Source organism: Synchiropus splendidus, chromosome 13 (genome assembly GCF_027744825.2).
Source record: "Synchiropus splendidus isolate RoL2022-P1 chromosome 13, RoL_Sspl_1.0, whole genome shotgun sequence".
In the NCBI taxonomy this organism is placed as follows: Eukaryota; Metazoa; Chordata; class Actinopteri; order Syngnathiformes; family Callionymidae; genus Synchiropus; species Synchiropus splendidus.
This window is the reverse complement of record NC_071346.1, coordinates 7,637,165-7,656,820: the sequence shown is the minus strand read 5'-3', so window position 1 is coordinate 7,656,820 and position 19,656 is coordinate 7,637,165. Positions and strand designations below refer to the sequence as shown.

Genomic DNA, 19,656 nt, shown 5'->3' with positions numbered 1-19,656 from the left:
TTCAAATTGGACCAATTGCTGAAATTTCTTCAACATATATCTCACTTAATTTAGTAGTTGGAAAAATATGAATCATAAAAATAACGAATGAAGTTCAGGATTTGGTAATCATGCTCTTTACAAGCTTTATTCAGCAAAACACTTCTTAAATAAGGGACAGTCATGAAAGCGTAATTTAAATTGAATAAAATCCTGCTTTGGCTGCCACTCTTTCAACGCTGTAATTGTATTGATCAACAAACAGGCTTTGACATCCACCATCCAGGTCACTGCAACCTCACAGTCCCTATTGTTTGTTTCAGGTAGCTTCTAAAACCAGCTTTTACAATGCTTCCAAAAAAAAGGTTTGAGGTAAAAAGAGATGTCCACCCTGTCTGAATGCTGACTGGCAAGTGTCCCTTTCATGCTTATATAGGACAAGAGAGAAGAAGGAAGGACAAACCTTTCCCCTTTCATCTTTTCATCTTAAAGTATGAGTACACCTTCACCATGTCTACTTAAGCACTCTATTGTCTGGAATACGCAAGTTTTGTTCTGGAAAGCATGTGATGCTTGAGTGAAAGACAAAACGAAATCTGGAATAAATAAGCAAAGTAACTGCACTGTATAAATATGCAAAGACACAGCCTACAGTATCTTCCATTTATTCTAAAAATACTTTTTTCATGTGAATCCTGCTCACGATTGAAGTCCAAAATACTCAAAACAGGGAGGGACAATTATTACTAGTTTACGAACAAGGAAAAACAGTTTTCAGTCAAATGAAGACGCTGATTTTAGCATATTTCAGACTAACTGAAACTGAAAACAATGTGTTGCACTCTGTTGCACCACGTAGATAAAAAAAGAAAAAAGAAAAAAAAAAAAAAAAAAAACGACGTCCATCTTGAGTTGCAAAGTTTTAATGTCCGGAAATTGAAGCAAAAGATTTCGGCAGTCAGGTGAAACGTGTCACATTTCTTTTTTTCCCCGAACAAAGACACACCCTCACTGCGCATGCGCCCAAAACAAAACAGAACTTTGGGCCGTGAGGGCCTTGAGATGCTCAGTTTTAATATATGAGCCACGTATGGTGGCAGTAGTGTGTCACTGAATTGACTTGAGAGCTGCAAATCTGTGATAGTTACCAACTACGGAGAAGTTCTTGAAAAGAAAAAAATGATAAAGAAAGTAAAAACAGTAAAAAGTGTTAATGAAAGCACCCGTTGAAGCAGTTTTGAAAACTTTATAGCAACACTTTCATTTACACTTTACTGATCTTATTTGGAGTTTAAATAAAATGTATTATTTTTACTTTATAATGTAGTGACTGAGAGGTGGACCGCTGTATCCAGCAGTGATGTGGACTACCCATGATGCATTTGGTGGTTTTCAGATCACTGCTGGATACAGCGGTCCACCTCTCAGTCACTCCAATGATATTTAGACCTGGTTTTATTATATTTATTTTATTCAGAATTTTATTCAGTGTCTCCAATTTTCTTAATATAGTGTATTTTTTCCTTTTTTCTTTGGTAAATTTGATGAACGTGACTTGAGTCTGGTATATATATATATATATATATATATATATATATATATATATATATATATATATATATATGACAAAGATTATTGCGCAACCGAAATCGATTTTGCGCTCGCCGAGATGAGTTGTTATGTCACGCCGTGAAATCTCAGAGGAGTTGGTTAGCACCCACTGCCATGTGACCCTCATCGCCAGGAAGCCACGGGCTCGACCGCGCTGACACGTCGCTCTGGATATGAGCGTAAACGACTGCCAATTAAAGAGGAGCCGCTCACACGCGTGTTCGCGCGAGCAGAGATCGGCACACGCGCGGTGTTTGTTGGGAACCCAGGTCATGTCTTCTTCCCATTTAATCACCGCATCATCCGCCACAACTTTCCCCCTGCAACATCCAGTTGAAAGACTCCAATTTAACGCCTCACACGCAGCCCGTTGACTTACTCCACTGCAGAAAAGATCAAAACTAGGGAGTCATAATTTGTGTGTTTGTGTGTAGATCCAGCAATTAGTAGACGCTCTATGTGCTGTCAGGCTCTTGTGTTTGTTTATCCAGTTACATAAAAGTGTTAACTGCCGGAGGAGAACTTTCAAACAAAAAATAATTGTTGATCAAAATCATTTTTTCAGTCATTTTTGAGTGAAGCGCAGGTGTGCCACTTTTGAAAGTATTTCCATAGTGAAGAGCATGAATGTGTTTTTTGGTTAACAGTATAAAAAATAAAAAAAAAGCTAGTTTCAGCGGGTCATCCTCCAGAGAGGCGGCAGGCAGCCTAAATGATGATAAATCACTTTTACAGGAAGCAGGGCACATAATTAATGGGTGGAGATGGCAAACACAGAAAAACAAACAAGTTTGATGTATTAAAAAAAAAACTGCTGTTGCCTAGAAACAACCTCTGCTAAACCTGGCTCCCCCACCGCACACGCTCACACATTCCCACATTCACGCACAAAGCGTGCACCTCTGGAAATAGGAACAGACGCCTTAAGATAAGTTGGGGTTGTGTCTTACTGTTCCTAAGCAACAAGTGTTGCATCAGGCTAGATTAATGCGCCGAACAAAAAGAACATTCCTTTTGTCTTTTCTTTGACAGTCGCAAATACAACAAACAGAATGAACCATTTTGATGTCATCATGTCGAACCTGAAGCAAAGTAAATCCCTCCGTCGCTGACCTGCATTTCTAATAATAGAGGCTGGAAAGTTGCGTCCCGAACTTTGGCTCCACACTTGCTGTTGTGCAAACCAATATGGAGACGTCGGCCAGCCCACCACACACTTGAGAACAAGCAACAAAGGGAGCATAATGAAAACAGATGGCAAACTATATTTACATAGGCAGGGAATCTTTTACATTTAACCGGTGTACTCGGAGGGGCTCGGTTGGCAAGGCAACAGGATCCCGCAGTCTGTTTCTCATGACTGCTTCCCGACAGTCCGGATCAGCTTCTACATCCTTCCATCCACCTTGAGAGGAGATAATTAACTGCATGCTGACGTACGGTTAGGGGCTTCTGATTGGATGCTGTGACATGTTTTCCCGCTGAGCTTGAGCTTGGGAGGTGACATCAAACCCGTGCTACCATGTTACAGTACAGACATGGCGCAGCTCACACTGCACCAAGCCATTATGAGTTGTCGATCTTGGTCGAATCTGGATCTAAATTCAGGAGACAATACCTCAAAGTCGTCCAAACACTCATGAAATCTGTATAGTTTTCTTTGATCGGAGACTGCTGCGATCGTAAAAAAAACCAAGGTTACTAACTCAACATTGATCCAGAGCTGAATTCCCATGTTTTGCAACAAGGAACTCTTGGAAAGATGTCATATGCGTCCAAGCCGAAGAAATCAGACGCGGAGTCTGCAACTGTCTGTGGAAGCCTGTGTGCAGCTGGAATCGCTAGCCTTCTAGAACAGCACCCAACACAAATTTCAGTCGAGTTTAAGGCTCTGGAGACTGAGCCAGACTGAGCTCGACTTGACACATGCCATGGTGATGGAGTAGAACAGTGATTCTTAACCATAGGGCCCATGGTTGGACCACGAGCGCCCCCTAGAGGACTGCTAAAAGTTTTTTGTTTTACACCTTTGGGCCACGAGGGCAGCAAGACGCTCAGTTTTAGTACATTAGACACGTATGGTGGCAGTAGTGTGTCAGTGAATTGACTTGACAGCTGCAAATCTATGATAGTTACCAACTACGGAGAAGTTCTTGAAAAGAAACAATGATAAAGAAACAGTAAAAATTGGGCACCTGTTGAAGCAGTTTTGAAAATTGCACATTTTATGGCGATACTTTCATTTACACTTTACTGATCTTATTTGGAGTTTAAATAAAATGTTTTTTTTAATGATATTTAGACATGGTTATATTTATTTATTGTATTCTGAATTTTATTCAGTTTTTCCAAATTTCTCAACAGTTTGCATCAAGTGTATTTTTTTATTTCTTTCTTTAGTAAATTTGTTAGTTTAGTAAATTTATCATGACTTGCACCTGGTTCTGCTGCTGGTTGGGCTTTTCTAGGACAAATATCTTTGTGGTGATCACATGGTTTCATGTCATTTCACGAGGTTTTGGTTTGTTCACGTGTAAGTAGATTAAATATGGTTATCGATCACAAATGAAATCAAGAGTCATGAATCAGTTCTATTGAATGGGCCCCAGGTCCATTTGTTCTGGGAAAGGTGGGCCCCTACGCTGGAGTAGACCCAAACTAACTCGCAGAAAACTAGTGCTAACTGTGCTAAAACAGAAGTCTGTAACGCTAATGGAGAGCAACATATATATATATATATATATATGTAAGGGAATGACGTCAGTGCTTCCACTGACTTTGCTTCAATATTATAATTTTTTATTATATATTTCCACATTAAAGGAAGTGAATTTCATTGTGAATACATTATGTTTCTGGAGAACTGGTACCATAGATGCTCATTAAAACCAGTGTTTACATTATTATTTGTCTAGGAAGTGAAGTACCAGCTTTTTGGGGGGGCAGAAAAAAAGAATTGCTGTGAACAGTGTTGTTCCTGTGGACTTGGACAAATGAAATAAGATCCTTGGTCACATGATGTCCTCAGCTTTAAAAGGAAATGATAAGTCTGGGAGGGAAGAGACACAGCTCATTAAGCATTTACATGATCCCTGCTGAGGCGCAATGAGGCGGCAGCAGCCGGTTTTAGAAGAGACGCCGTTGAGTGCTTGGAGCGTCTGGACCTGATGTCAAACGTTACTAAAGACAGATTTCCCCTGTTCTTTTCCCTCGCTCAGTCGCTGCAGAGGAGTGCGTCTCATTTCCTTTCAAATTAGCCCCTGTCGGTTTCATTTGAATATTTTACAGCCATTGCTCACGTTTGCGTGAGGCACGACCTGAAAACCGCTTTTTAAATGAGACACTTTCAGTCTCATCGGGGAAGTTCTGTTCTGGCAGGCAGGTGAAGTTCTGGGAGGACGGTGTGGGACTTATGGGGCCCGTCTAATTTGCAGTGAGTATCATGGTAAAAAGGTTTGAATGAGTTCAGAACCTCAAGAATATAAACTCCAGAGTAGGTGTGTAGATTTATGTAGGTGAAGTAGAGCCCATGGCATTCGATGAAACAGTAAACCATCCACAGACGCATCTGTCACTGTGGCGAGTCGGAGAAACACCCTCTACGCTTCCTTCTTTATCTGAATGAAAATATGTTTCTACACACTAAACTGCTTGTAGTCATCCCACATTGCGTAATTTTACAACTTTAAAAGACGAAAATGTCTGCGTGCTCTTTGGATAAATGGCTATAAAATCTATAGTCTCTCTGCCACGCCATGATGCACTGCTACAGTTAAAGGTCTTCGATCCATTATGTGGTTATTTTCAGAATTTTCAATTCAGTTATAAGATATATACACAAGAAATCATATTATTATTATTATTATTATTATTATTATTATTATTATTGTTTTTTAGACTATAGACAACTCTTTGTTGTAACCAGTTTGCTCAGTTTTCATTTTTAAAGCTTGAAAGAATTTTTATTTAAAAAATGTAAAATAAATAATTAAAAAATATATAACGACCTTTTTCTTTCAGCTTCTCCCTTCAGATGTGGCCACAGTAGATCATCTTCCTCCATCTCACCCTTTCCTCTCCTTCCTCTTCTCTCAAACCTATTTTGTTTTTGACTTTGTCTCCTAAACACCTGACATGTGCTGTCCCTCTGATATACTGCTTCCTGATCCTATCTATCCTGCTCACTCCCAGAGAGAAGCCCAGCATCTTCATCTCCGCTACCTCCAGCTCTGCCTCCTGTCTTTTCCTCAGTGCCACTCTTTCCAAACCATACAACATTGCTGGCCTGACCTCCGTTTTGTACACTTTCCCTTTCATCCTTGCTGACACTCTTTTCTCACACGTCACACCTGACACTTTTCTCCAATTATTCCACCCTGCCTGCACCCGCTTCACCTCTTTCTCACCCTCTCCATTGCCCTGGTAACTTCACCTGTCCACTTGGGTCCCTCTCATTCACACACATGGATTCCGTCTTACTGTGGCTAACCTTCATTCCTCTCCTTTCTAACACATACCTCCACCTCTCTAGCTGATCTTCCACTTGCTCCCTGCTCTCACCACAATGTCATCTGCAAACATCATCGTCCCAGGGGCTTCTTGTCTAACCATCATCTGTCAACCTGTCCATCACCGTGACAAACAAGAAGGGGCTCAGAGCTGAGCCTTGGTGCAGTCCCACCTCCACCTTGAACTCCTCTGTGACACCTGCAGAACACCTCACCACTGTCTTACACCTGGCATACATGTCCTGCACCACTCCAACATACTTCTCTGACACTCCAGACTACCTAAAATGAAAATAAAATAAAAATATATACATAAACAAAGGTAAGGACACAGAAGACTACAGAGATGGAGGAAAAACAATGACATAGTAAAAGTAATAAGAAATACATATTGAATAAAAATATCAGTAAAAATCCTAAATAATAAAATTTATAAAATCATGTGAATACATTGAAAAAGTAATTCAAAAATGGAATATAAAGCATGAAAATGCCTCTCATCAAAATCCAGCAATATAATATTGTCTCATTTGTCAACTATTAATGAAAGCACAGATATAAAAATGAGTCATATTAAGACCAGACAGGCCCAGCTTCTGCTCCCCTTCCAAGTGAGTTTGGACACTGACGCTGCACCCAACAAGCCAGGTGGAAAGGAGTGACACTTTGATTCTCATTAATATAAACCAGAAAGACAAGCTCAAGTGTGACTCGTGTTCTTGTTTTCATCTGACTGGCAGGTGAGTCTTCCGTCTCCTCAAACTCCCACTTATAATGTGACAGTTGGAACAAGCGGCGGCGAAAGTCAGCGGCAGCTTGTTAAAAAAGCCACTCCGGGGAGCAGAGGCTGCATCTTTAAAAGTCAATTGCAGTTGGCTTTTGTGGCGTGAAATGATTCAATACGACTGGTTCTAAACAGACATGAGTCACGAGAGAGAGAAACACTAATGAAAGAGTTACAGTCGGCGTGATGCGCTGCGGTGGCTCCACACCTCTGCTCTCATGCGCTATCAAAAGGAGCACGAGTGTATCACCAATCTAACAAAGGGCAAAGTAAAAGTCCCCGTGTTCACCTGCTGCCTCCCAGCAAGACAGAGCTCTGCAGCCGCCCGTCTTTGTCCTTTGAATTACTCTCTGCTAAAACACACTATTGCCCCTTGTCTGCCTTTGTTTCCTTCCATTTTCGTGTCCAGCTGTGCTTCTTTTCCAGGACTGTCAGAGGAGGATTGTTATTAACAAATAAGAGAGCAGCATTTAAAGTCGCACCTGGATTCATGCAGCACCTGAGCGCACGTGTTGCTCCGCATAATAGACAGAGACAGAGTGAACCCGCCAAATAACAAATGTAAGATCTCCACTGGAGACGGCGGCGCCGAATGAATTGTCTCTGGTGAGCACAGTATGAAAGTAAAGGGGAGTGAAACGTGTTTCACCAAGTCACAGGCTGAGTCAAGAACCAAACCTTTGAGTCGAGTCTTGAGTTAAAGGGAAGTCTTTCTTTCCACCTGGCTCTCGTCGCGCATGCTTCTAATGTGAATATTTTTGTGTTGTGTTATCAGTAAATATCCCTCCGACTCCAAAAGAACATCATTTTACGCTCTATAAACGGAGAGATTTGTGTGTTGGGAGAAGCAGGAGGAAACAGCCTCACTTAATCATTTCTTCAATTTCGACAACTGAATACACATCTGGTTTTAGCCGAGTAAATATCACAGTGCCCCACAGGACCCGCGCCGCTTTGCTTTATTGGTTCAGTCATTTTAAATGGAAGCTGGAGAAAATGAAAAAATAAAACTCTTTAAACAAATGTTCAACTCGCCCAGTGTCAGACTCGCAGCGACTAAAACACATGATCAAAAGTGGCTCTGCTGCTTCATATTCTTCCTGTGACATCTAAGAGAAAGCCAAGACCCTCGGACAGGTGGAGGAGAAGCAGCAGATGAGATCTTTCTCTCTTCCTCCATCTGTTTCACTCCACTGGTTTATGTAGGAATGTCATTTTCTTGTTGCTCTAGCAACAGAGGCAGGGCAGGTTTACCCCCGTCTCTGGAGGAGTTAAAAGAAACCCTGATAATTCTCATTTAACTCTGCTGAAAGTGAAAATGCTCTGTGTTTATGAATTATTCCTCACTAGACTAGAAGGTTGTCGCCTTTCTCCATGGTCTGGACCAGATGTTTCCTGTAGTTGCAGTTAATAACCCTCATGAAAAAATCAAAGAAATCTCAGATGAGGAGCCTCGAGGACACTCACTTTCTTCCTTCGTCTTAGATCAGAGTGCAGTCGCTCAGCTCAACAATGGGTTTTCTGATGAAAGTTTTCTGGCACCAACATATCTGGAGGCTGATCGGTCTCCAACTGGGGATAGTGGGAGTGTTAACATTAAAAATAAAGAGCTGCATTGTAGTGTTAAGTGTGTTCTTTTATCGTTTTCACAACCTTTGGTCCTCCTCCATATCAAGGACCATGTAGCCTCAGGTTTCCTGCGTGAAAAACAACAGCCAGAACTGTTTAATAATCTTAAATGACTGGCCGTTTTCTGCCATCATTGTGAGCAATGGAAATAGGTGAAGTGAAGAGTGCAGGCAGATCATATTTTTAATAGTCAGCTTGGGTTCGTCCTCAGGTGCCTTTGCCGGTGCAGAACGTTTTGTTGACATTGTGGGTTTTATCATGGAGTAAATTTGCAAACGTAAATTTGGCAAGCTGTACAGAGACGAGGTGCAGAGACTGTTCACGTTGGTTAGTCCCTTAGCCAATCAGGATGCAGAACAAAATGCTCTGTTAAAAAAAAAAAAAAAAGAATTAAAAAACTGCACTAAAAATATCTGTGACACAGCGAAGCCGCGAAGCCGCGAAAGGTGAACCGTGTTACAGCGAGGGTTCATATATATATATATATATATATATATATATATGCTGCACTGTGGTGGTTGAGACTATATATATATACACACACATAATAGAATAATAGAATAGAATAGAATATTTTGGGCAATTTATGATGTAGAATTTCATAACAATTTCAATTCTGCATATATACATATATACTTATGTACACGCCTATATATGTATATGCATATGTACATATATTCTGCATAAATACAAATTCAACTTTTACTTAAAAAACATCCGACTGAATTTGAATTACAATTTCCTTTTCCACCACGGTGCTTTTTTATTCAGCAGCAGGCAACAATCATCCGCTCATGCCAAGAATCACATTCAGTTCCGTTTGCATTAGAGCGTGGGTTATTCTTGGCATCCACTATAACTGAAGGTTTTTATTTCCTGTCAACATATGTGCTTTCTAAAATGAAGTTAATTGGCCCCTCGTTGTTTTCGGCCCTGAGACCCGCTCGCTCTTGAGTCCGTCACTCTGGATGCTATAAATGATTCGCCTATGTTTTCATAATGGTGCCTCTCTCGCACTCTTCAATTATGGGGTGTCAGAAGTGGATCGTGGCCACGACGACGTTTATGACTCACCTTCCACTTTCCCTCACTTCCATAGTAATGCAGCATTGTGGCGGTTCTGGTTAACTGGACCGATAGATGAGTCCATTACAGGTGTACATTTGCTTCATATTTATGTTCACATACAGAAGGTATGATTTCCCAGACGTATAGACTGTCAAATGTAAAGCACTTGCAGAACATTAAGGTTCATGTATCGTGAGGGAAGGCAGTGAGTCACCAGCGTGGACTAAAGGCCATTATTAGCAAAGCGACGCCATTTCCCCTCTTGTGCTCTCAACAACAGTTGGATGGAAATGTCCAGAGACTGGGAGGTAAAACCAGTTATCTTGCGAGGTTTGAAGTATCGACTTCTTCTCGCGTGGCAGCTCATCAAGCGCCACTTGTCTCTACTCCAACTGACTTTGTGACTCATTGATTTATTGGTATTGATGATGAGCACAGACTGCTGTATTTGTCTTTGCCTTCCAAAATAACCAGGCAACCATTTGGTTCTGCTGTGAGAGACAGAAATCAACGCCAGCTTGCTGACTCATCCCTACACATTTTTTTTTTTTGACAGCTTGTGAGTTCACTGGAAAAAGCCACATGGTCAGAGACATCTTGGTCTTTTCAGGAGTTGATCTGAGGGATGGAGTCATGTCTTGTTTGTGGTAGTGTAAGTGAGCCAACTGTGAATGATGGGAGACCAGTGGACGGGCAGGATTGAAATTCAAAAAGGAAATATTGAGATATGACAAGGGCAGAATTATGGGTAGTGTTGCAGGTTCAAATCCAGCTCAAGAGTCTTTTCTATGTGTATCACCTGATGCTTTTGTGGATTACCTCCGGGAACTCCAGTTTCCTCCCACATTCGAGGTTAATCGGTGACACAAAATTGTCTGTAGTTTTATCTCTAGCTCACCCCAACTCCCGCCCATGCCGTATGAGGACATTTTGACATTTTCAAATTGAAAATATTCTCAACATATAATATTATGGTGCATCATTCTGTGTCAAATTCTGTGAAAAAATGCTTAAGTTTTGGATAACAAACGCAGTATACTGTGTATCATTTGGGTCAATTGAATGCACTTGCATCTGCATGTACTTTTGTTTGCAATTTATGAACTGGAAAATGTATGCAATTTTATTGCCAGTTGAACTGGTTTTCACTTTAAAGTATTTAAGAGCCGGGTCATATTAATTCATATAAAAAATGAGCCACTGTTCCAGAGGTGTGCTGTCCGGTGAGAGCTGACTTTCATCGCTGATGATTTATGACAAGTTATGTCCTGCTTAAGCCTCGGGATCACGCGGCATTATTACTTACCTCCCTCTGCTATAAGACGATGCAGCTCAAATTATTATTATCAGACTATTTTTGCTGCACTGCGGTGGTTGAGACCGTTTCAGCACCACGGAGAGCGCCTCTGTTCTTCACGCTCTCATTCGCACTGGAAGTCGAGACGTTAGTTTGTTTTTTTATTTTTATTTTTTACTATAACTGCCTGTATGATTTAAAACAAAAGCGTTGGAGTTGGAGTGCTGTATTCAAGCCAGAGGTGGGGAGCTGCATAACAAGTTTGGAGGGCACAAATTTGAACTGAAGTACATGAAGTCTACTCAGCAGTTATTGCTGAGGGAAAAACTTTATTCTACTGCCTACACTGAGGAGGGTCGATGTTTGAAAAAGAAATGCACTTTTAAAGGCAGCAAAATAAGAACTTTGGAAACACCAAATAATGACGGCGTCCTGTGGAGCCGAACATAAGCCCGCTGCCCCTAAACTAAAAGCCTCGATGAAATGCCTTTGTGGGCGACGACGGAACATTTGAAAGATAAACATGTAAATTAAAAACGGCAAGTTTGCCACTGATTAATTCCTGCGTCTCTGACAAGCGCGCGGCGGGAGCTTCCGTGAGGCTCCTCTCTTCTATTAGCCCTTGTTTGATTCGAGCCCAGCTGCTGTGATTTGTTTGCGTCTTTGATGATTTTTGAAACATCTGCTGTGTCTATTGGATGCTACACTGAAATGGCATGAGAAACTCATTGGGTGCGATCGGCTTCCTTCGCTCCCTTCGCCTGTAAGCTCTCCCTCTCTCCCGGCACTACTACAGATGGTAGAGGTCCACTCTTCTTTGAACATAATCCATCTCGTACTGTCTTCACCCCCTCTCCATCTGTCTCCTCTCTCTCTCTCCCGCACAGCCATGTTTACTTGTTGCATGCTCTGTAGATGGACTAATCCTTAAACAAGTTCAGAACTCGCAGACTGAAACTGATCTGCTTTGGTGTTACTGTTTGTCTGTGACGGAGCACAGTCAAAGCTGCAACACATAGCAGCACAGCTCAGTGGATTTGCACCACAAGTCTCTCACAGTGGCAAAAAAGGCTTATTTGTGTTTTAAAGGAGCTGAAAGTACTGAAAGTTTTTGTTCGTAAATGCGGATTCACTTAAAGGTCTCACCAATAAGACATTATTTGGACATTCATAAGACACCATATTGCATTTTTAAGGCTTTACAGAAGATGTTATGAATGTCCATAATCATGTATGGTAACTTATGACAAGGTTTATAAAACATATTGTGGATTTAAATAAATCTAGTTATAAAGACTCCATTAACCTAACCACATTGTATAGTATATCAGAAATAAGATTATGTAACAGTATTCTTTCAAATTCTGCAGCTTATAATTCTAAATAAACCTCTGTATAAGCCATCATAAATGATTATGAACATTTTAAATGCATTATGATCAAATTGTTTTAATTTTAATCTGTTAAATAGTTTATTTTCTTCACAGTTTATGTACCTGTGTTCTGCCTCCACATGTATCAAAAGGTATATAGCAGATTTTTATTATATATGCTTCAACAAACAGTTCTTTTTTCTAAACCAGGTAGTTTTCTTTTTAACAAACTGCCATTATACAACGTGTACTTGTTTCCCTCTTTCACCAAGGTATTTTGAACTTAAATCAAAACTGACTCTTAACCTTAAATAAGTCACTTTTTGTGTCAAACCACTGCGTCTTGCATTCTTCTGAGAGTGCTTTGTCCTTTATCCAAAGGCTTATTTGTCAAGTACGGATTTGTCTTCAGACGCTTCACCGTTATCATCAAATGTAGACCAAACTAAACAATATACTCCTGACTCGTGATGACCAGCTGCAGCAGCTACAGTACGATACTTTCAAGAGTGTTGAAGACCCTCTGTTTCAGCAGCTGTGATGTACGCAGGTATGCAGTAGCAGACTGATACACAAAGCACAGAGAAAAACACAAATGAGCTTCTCATCAAACCACAAACACTGTAAGTACCAGATCTGATAGGACGACATTGTTAGTCATGTTCAGAGGCAGAATCACTTCAGACAGAAGAGTTTTGATCTTGTTATCAAAGACCAGAACTAACAAGAGAGACACTTTTAACTGGATTCAACACAGCAGGCTTAGCTCACAACACTGGCTACCTGCCCGTTCCAGAATTTAAAATTTGTACTCATTGCTTCTTCTCAAATTCAAGCAGTATGAATATCATTACATATATTATTTAATGGAAGGCAGAAGAGAGCTGTATGTGACTTTACACAGGATGCATGTTTAACTACATTATTATGACTCCCTTTCAGTCAGCATAAGAATGTTGGAACCGATTTCTTATTTATAGTAATCCAGCCCATAATTTCCGATCAGAAAATATCATTTTTCTTGTTCCACATCGACAAAGGGTAGCATGCTGAATTATTGATTTTCAAAAAGGGCATCTGCGTCTCTCCACTGCTGCTGATGTTCTCTTAACTTGGTGCTTTAATAAAGCAGGTCAAAGGTTGAGAACATTCCAGCAGCTGAAGATTTCTTTCATTACAGAGAGGAGCGAAACCAGTCAGATGAAATCAGCACGAGGTTCTAGCGCTGTCAGAAATGAGGTCCATTCAAGACTGAAACGATGAAATAAAAAAACCAAAATTCAAAAAAATGCCCTCCAGTACTTGAAATGTTTCATATTTTTTGGCTTCCATCAAAACCCTGGAGAACATGGAGTGGTCCAAATGACTCCTACGAGATGGCTGCTCATATCATGACAGATCCACCTCCATGTTTAACATGTTTGACATCGTGGGTTGAAGGAATTCTTCCACACGAATCCTCATCCAGCTGCAGATCATCGGATGACTCTACTGTCTTCACATTGCTTTCAAGTCACAGTCATGAATGTGACATTTACCGCAACAAAGGGCTTGTTTTTCTGACATATTCAATATTGCTAGTCTGTGGCACCAGCATTTCCAGCAATTTAAGAATAAAATATGTATTGGATACTTAAATCAGGGAGCAGAAAGGATTCTGAATGAGTGCAAAACATTCAGCGTATATTTGTCAATAAATATGCTGATAAACACAAAATACAGACAACAAAGATGTTAAAGTATTTTCCCCGTATTTGTTGATGTGTTATCAAAATATTTGCTCGGCAGAAACCCTGTGATGGTAAGAGTTGAATAAGAGGTAGAAATGTGGTTTCAAAATAAGAAAGGTTGAAAAATAAACCTAAAACAAAAGAAACAAAGAGGAGGAGGTCTGCACTGTCTGAGTGCTTTTATTTTGTGGCGCCTGTTATTCCAGTTTGACCGACAGCTGATAAATGTCACAATGCAGAGTGTGTGTTGAAAATAACTTATATTGGAGTGAAATAATTGGTGAGAGCTTTATTGTGGAGGGGTGCGCGAGACACAAACGCATCGCCAGTGCTCCCACAGGAAGTCCAATTACGGCGCTTCTCTGCGCGCACATATGTGTAAGGTAGTAAATAATGCAAGAGCGCACCTTATCATAACAGAAGGTCTTCATGCGAAAGGAGCAGCTGATGGAGCTGCTTTGTGCCGATGAGATCAGCAGTTTGTGTTTTGAGACGCGTCCAAATTAATCATTCTTCGCTCGGCGCTGGAGTTATGCTAAACACCATGTGGAGGTTTCCAGTCCTCCCCATTGGCTTAGGAGTCCCTCAGACCCCCCTATAAAGCGAGGGTGAACCATCCAGCAGTCCTTTCCCGCTGGCAGACCTTCTGGACTTGCATCGACACTTTTGACGCGCGCCGGAGCGCACGGGGAGCGAGTAAACAAATCACCACAGCGAGTTCCACAGCCAACAGGTTGGTGGACTTCATCACGCTTGCCTTGTTTTTTTTTTGTATCTGAACATGTATTACTGTGTTTCGATTATTAAATATAAGTTTTATGCGTGTCTATCGCGCGTTTTATCGCGCGTAAATTACTTACGCGCCAGTATTCCGTTACTATTGTGGCATGTTTGCAGTTTAAAGCCAGTTAATCCTTAAAAACAAATTAAATCTTCAATTTTTTTTTATGATTAAACGCTTTTGGTAAAATGTTGATGCTGTCTTTAATGTTATTAAAATACATTGTTGTCATTAGACACTCGTTTTCACGTGTATCTAAGGGGTATCTTCACATTTTCGACACAAAAGATCATTTGGATTTGGGCAGAATGTGCAACATCAGTCTACATTTATTCCCTCTTAAAGAGCTCTCACATCATATCATGCGCCGATGTGTGATTTCTCCAGCGCTTTAGTTGCTATGGCGGAAAACAACGCCTCTAACAGGCAGAATCCTTCAGAGAACCAGCGCTACAGACTCGTTGACTTGTTTGGAAACATCTTTGAAAATTTACACAAATATTTAATCGTGGTGGTTATGATGAAACGTTGTGCATTTAACTTTTTATTATTATTATTATTAGAAATATAGCTAACATTTGTCTAATTGAATAATAAGAATAATAAGAGTAGTTTGTTTAATAATACAAAAGGGAACTGTATATATAAAAAAAAAAATTATATATATATATATATATATATATATATATATATATATATATATACAATTTAGGGCCATTATTTTGACCCTTTGTAAAGCTCCCGAATGAAGTTCTTGTCAGACGGTCCAACAGTCATGTCCTATTTGTTGCCAGAGAACCGGCAGCAGCAGCAGCGGGCATGTGGCTGCTGGAGAGACTCCGGAGCTCAGTGGAGAGCAGCGGAAAACAATCACACACCCACAGTACGACCGAGGCCCTTCCTGTTTCTGTCTACGCCAATGTTCTCACTCCTGACAAGATCCCTGATTTCTTCATCCCCCCAAAACTCATCTGCTGCCCCCCAGAGGAGCCCTCATCCCCGGAGCCTCAGCACTGCCCCCCGCTGCGAGTGTCCTCCTCCGATCACTCCATCTGCTGCCAGAGTCCACGAGCGCGTAGCAGTAAGAACCCCAGCAGCCCTCGCCTCTTCACTCGCTTGGGAGGTGAGGTGCGCAATCTCCAGAAGCTAGCCAACCGTCACATCATTCAAATCGAGAGCGCTGATGATCCAGGTGCGGGATCGTCGGCGGGGTCTCAGGGTAATATCAACACCAACGCAGACCCTCAGTCACAGACAGCCATGTCACTGCCTTACGTCCCCAAGGCCCAGACCTCCTACGGCTTCTCCACCCTGATGGAGTCTCCTCACACCAGACGCAAGGAGAGTCTTTTCCATAGCGACCCCGGCAGCCCCCTCACTTCCCCAAACTCCCAAAGGCGCTCCCAGGGGGGGACGTATTTGGCACCGGCGGATCGCAACCCATACCGCTACTTCAGTGGTGGTGAGAGTGACACCTGCTCTTCAGCTGAGTCATCACCTTTTAACTCTCCTCTGCTGTCACGTTCTGCATCTCTTCTGCGTTCAATCACCCAGGAGACGCGAGCCAAGGTTAGCACACATCCTTCAACAGTTTCAGACGGTGTTACAACTACAGAGTCAACCGTCTCGATGAGACTCACTTCCGACCACTTATTGACAACCTGTCGCTTCCTCTGAGCAGGTGGACTGCAAGTAATGGCGACACCTTTTCCAGGGGTTGCAGGGATAGTGTCAACATGTCAGACATGCAGGCAAAGAAGCACAAATAGCAACAGACATAAACAGGAAAAGCGCATACCTCCAGCACATACCTCCACTCATTTCACGTGCTCCTTTAAAAACAGAGCATAAGACAACTTCCATGATTCAACAGCTGGACTTGACTCACAGCGATAACTGACTTTATTAATCTGGACTCCAACTCTCTGGTATCAGAGCGTTGCATGCTAACCCCTAGACTAAATGACGCTAGCGTAATGCTGGGCTAGCGATCTTAACTAGCAACCCTGAAGCTATAAAGAATGATACCTCACTTTCAACCAAGGTTATAAGAGTTTTGGATTCATTAATTTTCCTTTTTATTTAGTTTTGATTTTTTGTCTTTCAAATTCAGTTAGTTTTAATTAGTTTTTAGAGTCTGTTGGCTAGTTGTAATTAATTTCAGTTTTGTTTTCATTGGTTTTGGTGTCAGTTTTAGTTATTTCTTTTTCCTTCAATATGAGGTATTGGAACAAGATTGAAGATTGAAATATGTCTCAAAAACAGTCAGTAATAAACTCAATAAAAGTAAAAAAAATGAATTAAGTTTGGAAAATGTCAGATCAGGTTGTCAACACAAGTGACGTCACAGACTTGACATGCCACACCTCTGGCCAACAGCTGTCGTAAGACCAGCAGAGCCAAAATACATAGATTTGAAATCATCTCCAAATACATCGATATGAAATAAATAAAGACGAAAACAAAGGACCGTTTCCTTATTGTTGTATTTTGTCCTATTGTTTGCTATTGTGCTAATCCAGTTTCAGTTAGTTCTCGTTTTATGAAATACTTTCATTGTTATTTCAGTCAACAAAAATGAATGCATTTTTTCATTTTTTTTCGTTTTCATTGACTATACTAACCTTGTATTGAACACATTTATTTTGCGATTTCATTGCTGCACTTTATAAAGTAATTTTTTTAAAACTTTTTTTTGTAAAGTAAACTTTTTTTTCTTGTTTTAAGGGTCGCTGGGCGCATTAGCCACAGTGGTTAGAAGCCAATATCTCAGTTGCGCCATGTGCCAACGCACTCATCCTTGTTTTAGTTATTTGACAGACAGATGAACAATGTGATGAATGAATTAGAAAACATTCAAGGATTGAACAGGAGCTGGTCTCATCATATTCAGCACTGTCACCCTTGTCATTACCTTCATTAGCAAGGCAAACTCTCACCAATTCTCTATGTGTTGTGCACTACAGGTGTCTCGTGCCAAGCGCACCCTGGCGCGCCACAGCTCTCTCTCCACGGATGAGTGCAGCTCAACAGACAACAGCCCTAACATGCAGCGCCGGCGCCTTCGTGGCCATCATTCACCGGCTTTCCAAGGGCGTAAAAGCGCGGCCGCGAGAGGCGCTGGGTCGGACCTCCAGCAGCGGGAGCACACTGTCAACCTCCACAAGGGTGGCACCCTCCGTCTGAGTACTCACTACGACCCAGAGGCTGCGCGACTGAGGGTCCGTGTGCTGTCCGCCGAGGCCTTGTATGACCGGAAGACAGACGTTAAAAGCATCAACTGCTGTGTGGCGTTGTACTTGAAGCCTGGCAAGAAGCAGAAGCAAAGGAGCACCATCATCAAGAATAGTAGGAACCCGGTGTTTAATGAGGACTTTTTCTTCGACTCACTGCCTCAGGCGAAAGTGAAGAATCTGGCCATGAAGATAAAGGTGGTAAACAAAGGAACCAGCCTGAAGAGGGACGTGCTGCTGGGAGAGAGAGAGGTGCTGCTCAGCGAGCTGCTTGCGGGCCTATAGGGAGACCCTATCAATACTCTGGTTCACGGCCCTCCACACGATCAAAGACGCTGTTTCTGTGTTTTGAGCAAATAACCGAATGCCGCTTACGCACAATAAATGAGTCCCACAAAATCCACACTGTTGTCTACAATTTAGATGTGGCAAATGTAGTGTTGACGCATGGTGACAAAAGTAGTTGTACTTATTCAGTTTGAAAACGCGCAGCCCCCTGGAATGAACAAACCGCTGCTATCTGTCCCAAAGTTCACCGTCATGCATGACCAACTTCGAACAAAGACAGGTCATGACAGGCCTCTGAAAGTCAGGAAGAACACACGGTACATCAGCTGACAAAATGTTTGTCCACAGAGAGCACAATTGTTTCATATCGATGTGACTGTTGCCCACATTTGTGAATCTCTTGTGTGAGTATTGAGCCTCAAAAGGTGTGATCTAATTCAATGGGAGTTGTGCTGCAACACATAGTCATATCTGCGGTGTTGACAAAATGAGTCGTTTTGGTGGTTAAAGTCTTTCTCAAATTATGTCAAACAATGTACTAACTAGACATCAGACTATGGTGTTGTGTTCATGGAACTGCTGTGACGTGACCTGAAAGTTGTCAATAAAAATAGCCAACAATCACGGTTGACGTTGTTTGAGTCTGTTCACTGTGAAAGAAGTCAAGGACTTTTTTTGGGGATAACTCTCTATTCTTGGACTGACCTCCTGCCAAGAACCGCTCAACACCTTTTGAAGTTAGATTTCTGGCGTCCTCTTCTGTTGAAAGACCAAACAGCACTTAATTCTCCTTTAAAAAAAAAAACCCACAGTCATTAATCGTATTATGTTCTGATAGATGAAGGCTCTGGTGGTTTGTCTGTGATGAGAAAACTCCAGCACTGACAAACATATTTCAGTAAAACCTTAGGAAACTTCCAAGTGCTCTGACTTTTGTCGGACGTTTGTTTATAAACGTTCAACAGTTTTCAATAAGCTCTGGCGGAACTTCCGGTCACATGACCATCTCCCGTTACTGCGGCGGAAAACTCGACGTTTTGTTTTTTTATGAACTCGAAAACTCGAATTGCTATAATAAATCAACATCCGTGTGACGAAGGACACAAAATGAGGATTGACCACGGGTGTCTTGTAGACATAGAGCTGAGTGGCGTCTTCTTCATGGTTCACACCATTGCACTATTGCCATCTGGTGTCCGATTGAGCGCACTACAATTAGAAGCTCTGCTTGAAGACAAGCTTCTCCAGCTCAACGTGCCTGACTCCCTCTGCAGATGGATTACAGACTGACCAGCCGGAGTCAGTGTGTGCGGCTGGGGACAACTGTCTCCGACACTCGGATGCTCAACACCAGGTCTCCTCAGGGTTGTGTTCT

The 19,656-nt window shown here is 41.6% G+C and overlaps 1 protein-coding gene across 1 annotated transcript; it reads left to right on the top strand.

Moving 5' to 3' along the window:
- Nucleotides 1-14,416: 14,416 nt before the first annotated feature.
- On the top strand, nucleotides 14,417-18,890 carry LOC128769772 (C2 calcium-dependent domain-containing protein 4C-like). The gene is made up of 3 exons (XM_053883747.1): nucleotides 14,417-14,712; nucleotides 15,555-16,329; nucleotides 17,727-18,890. The coding sequence occupies exons 2-3, from the start codon at nucleotides 15,580-15,582 to the stop codon at nucleotides 18,276-18,278; spliced, it is 1,302 nt and encodes a 433-aa protein (XP_053739722.1). The 5' UTR covers nucleotides 14,417-14,712; nucleotides 15,555-15,579; the 3' UTR covers nucleotides 18,279-18,890.
- Nucleotides 18,891-19,656: the final 766 nt, after the last annotated feature.

Bases quoted from the DNA above. Each gene is read 5' to 3' on its own strand.
- LOC128769772 (XM_053883747.1), top strand. From the start codon at position 15,580: ATGTGGCTGCTGGAGAGACTCCGGAGCTCAGTGGAGAGCAGCGGAAAA. The intron at 16,330-17,726 runs GTTAGCACACAT...TGTGCACTACAG, and splicing joins CCCAGGAGACGCGAGCCAAG to GTGTCTCGTGCCAAGCGCAC.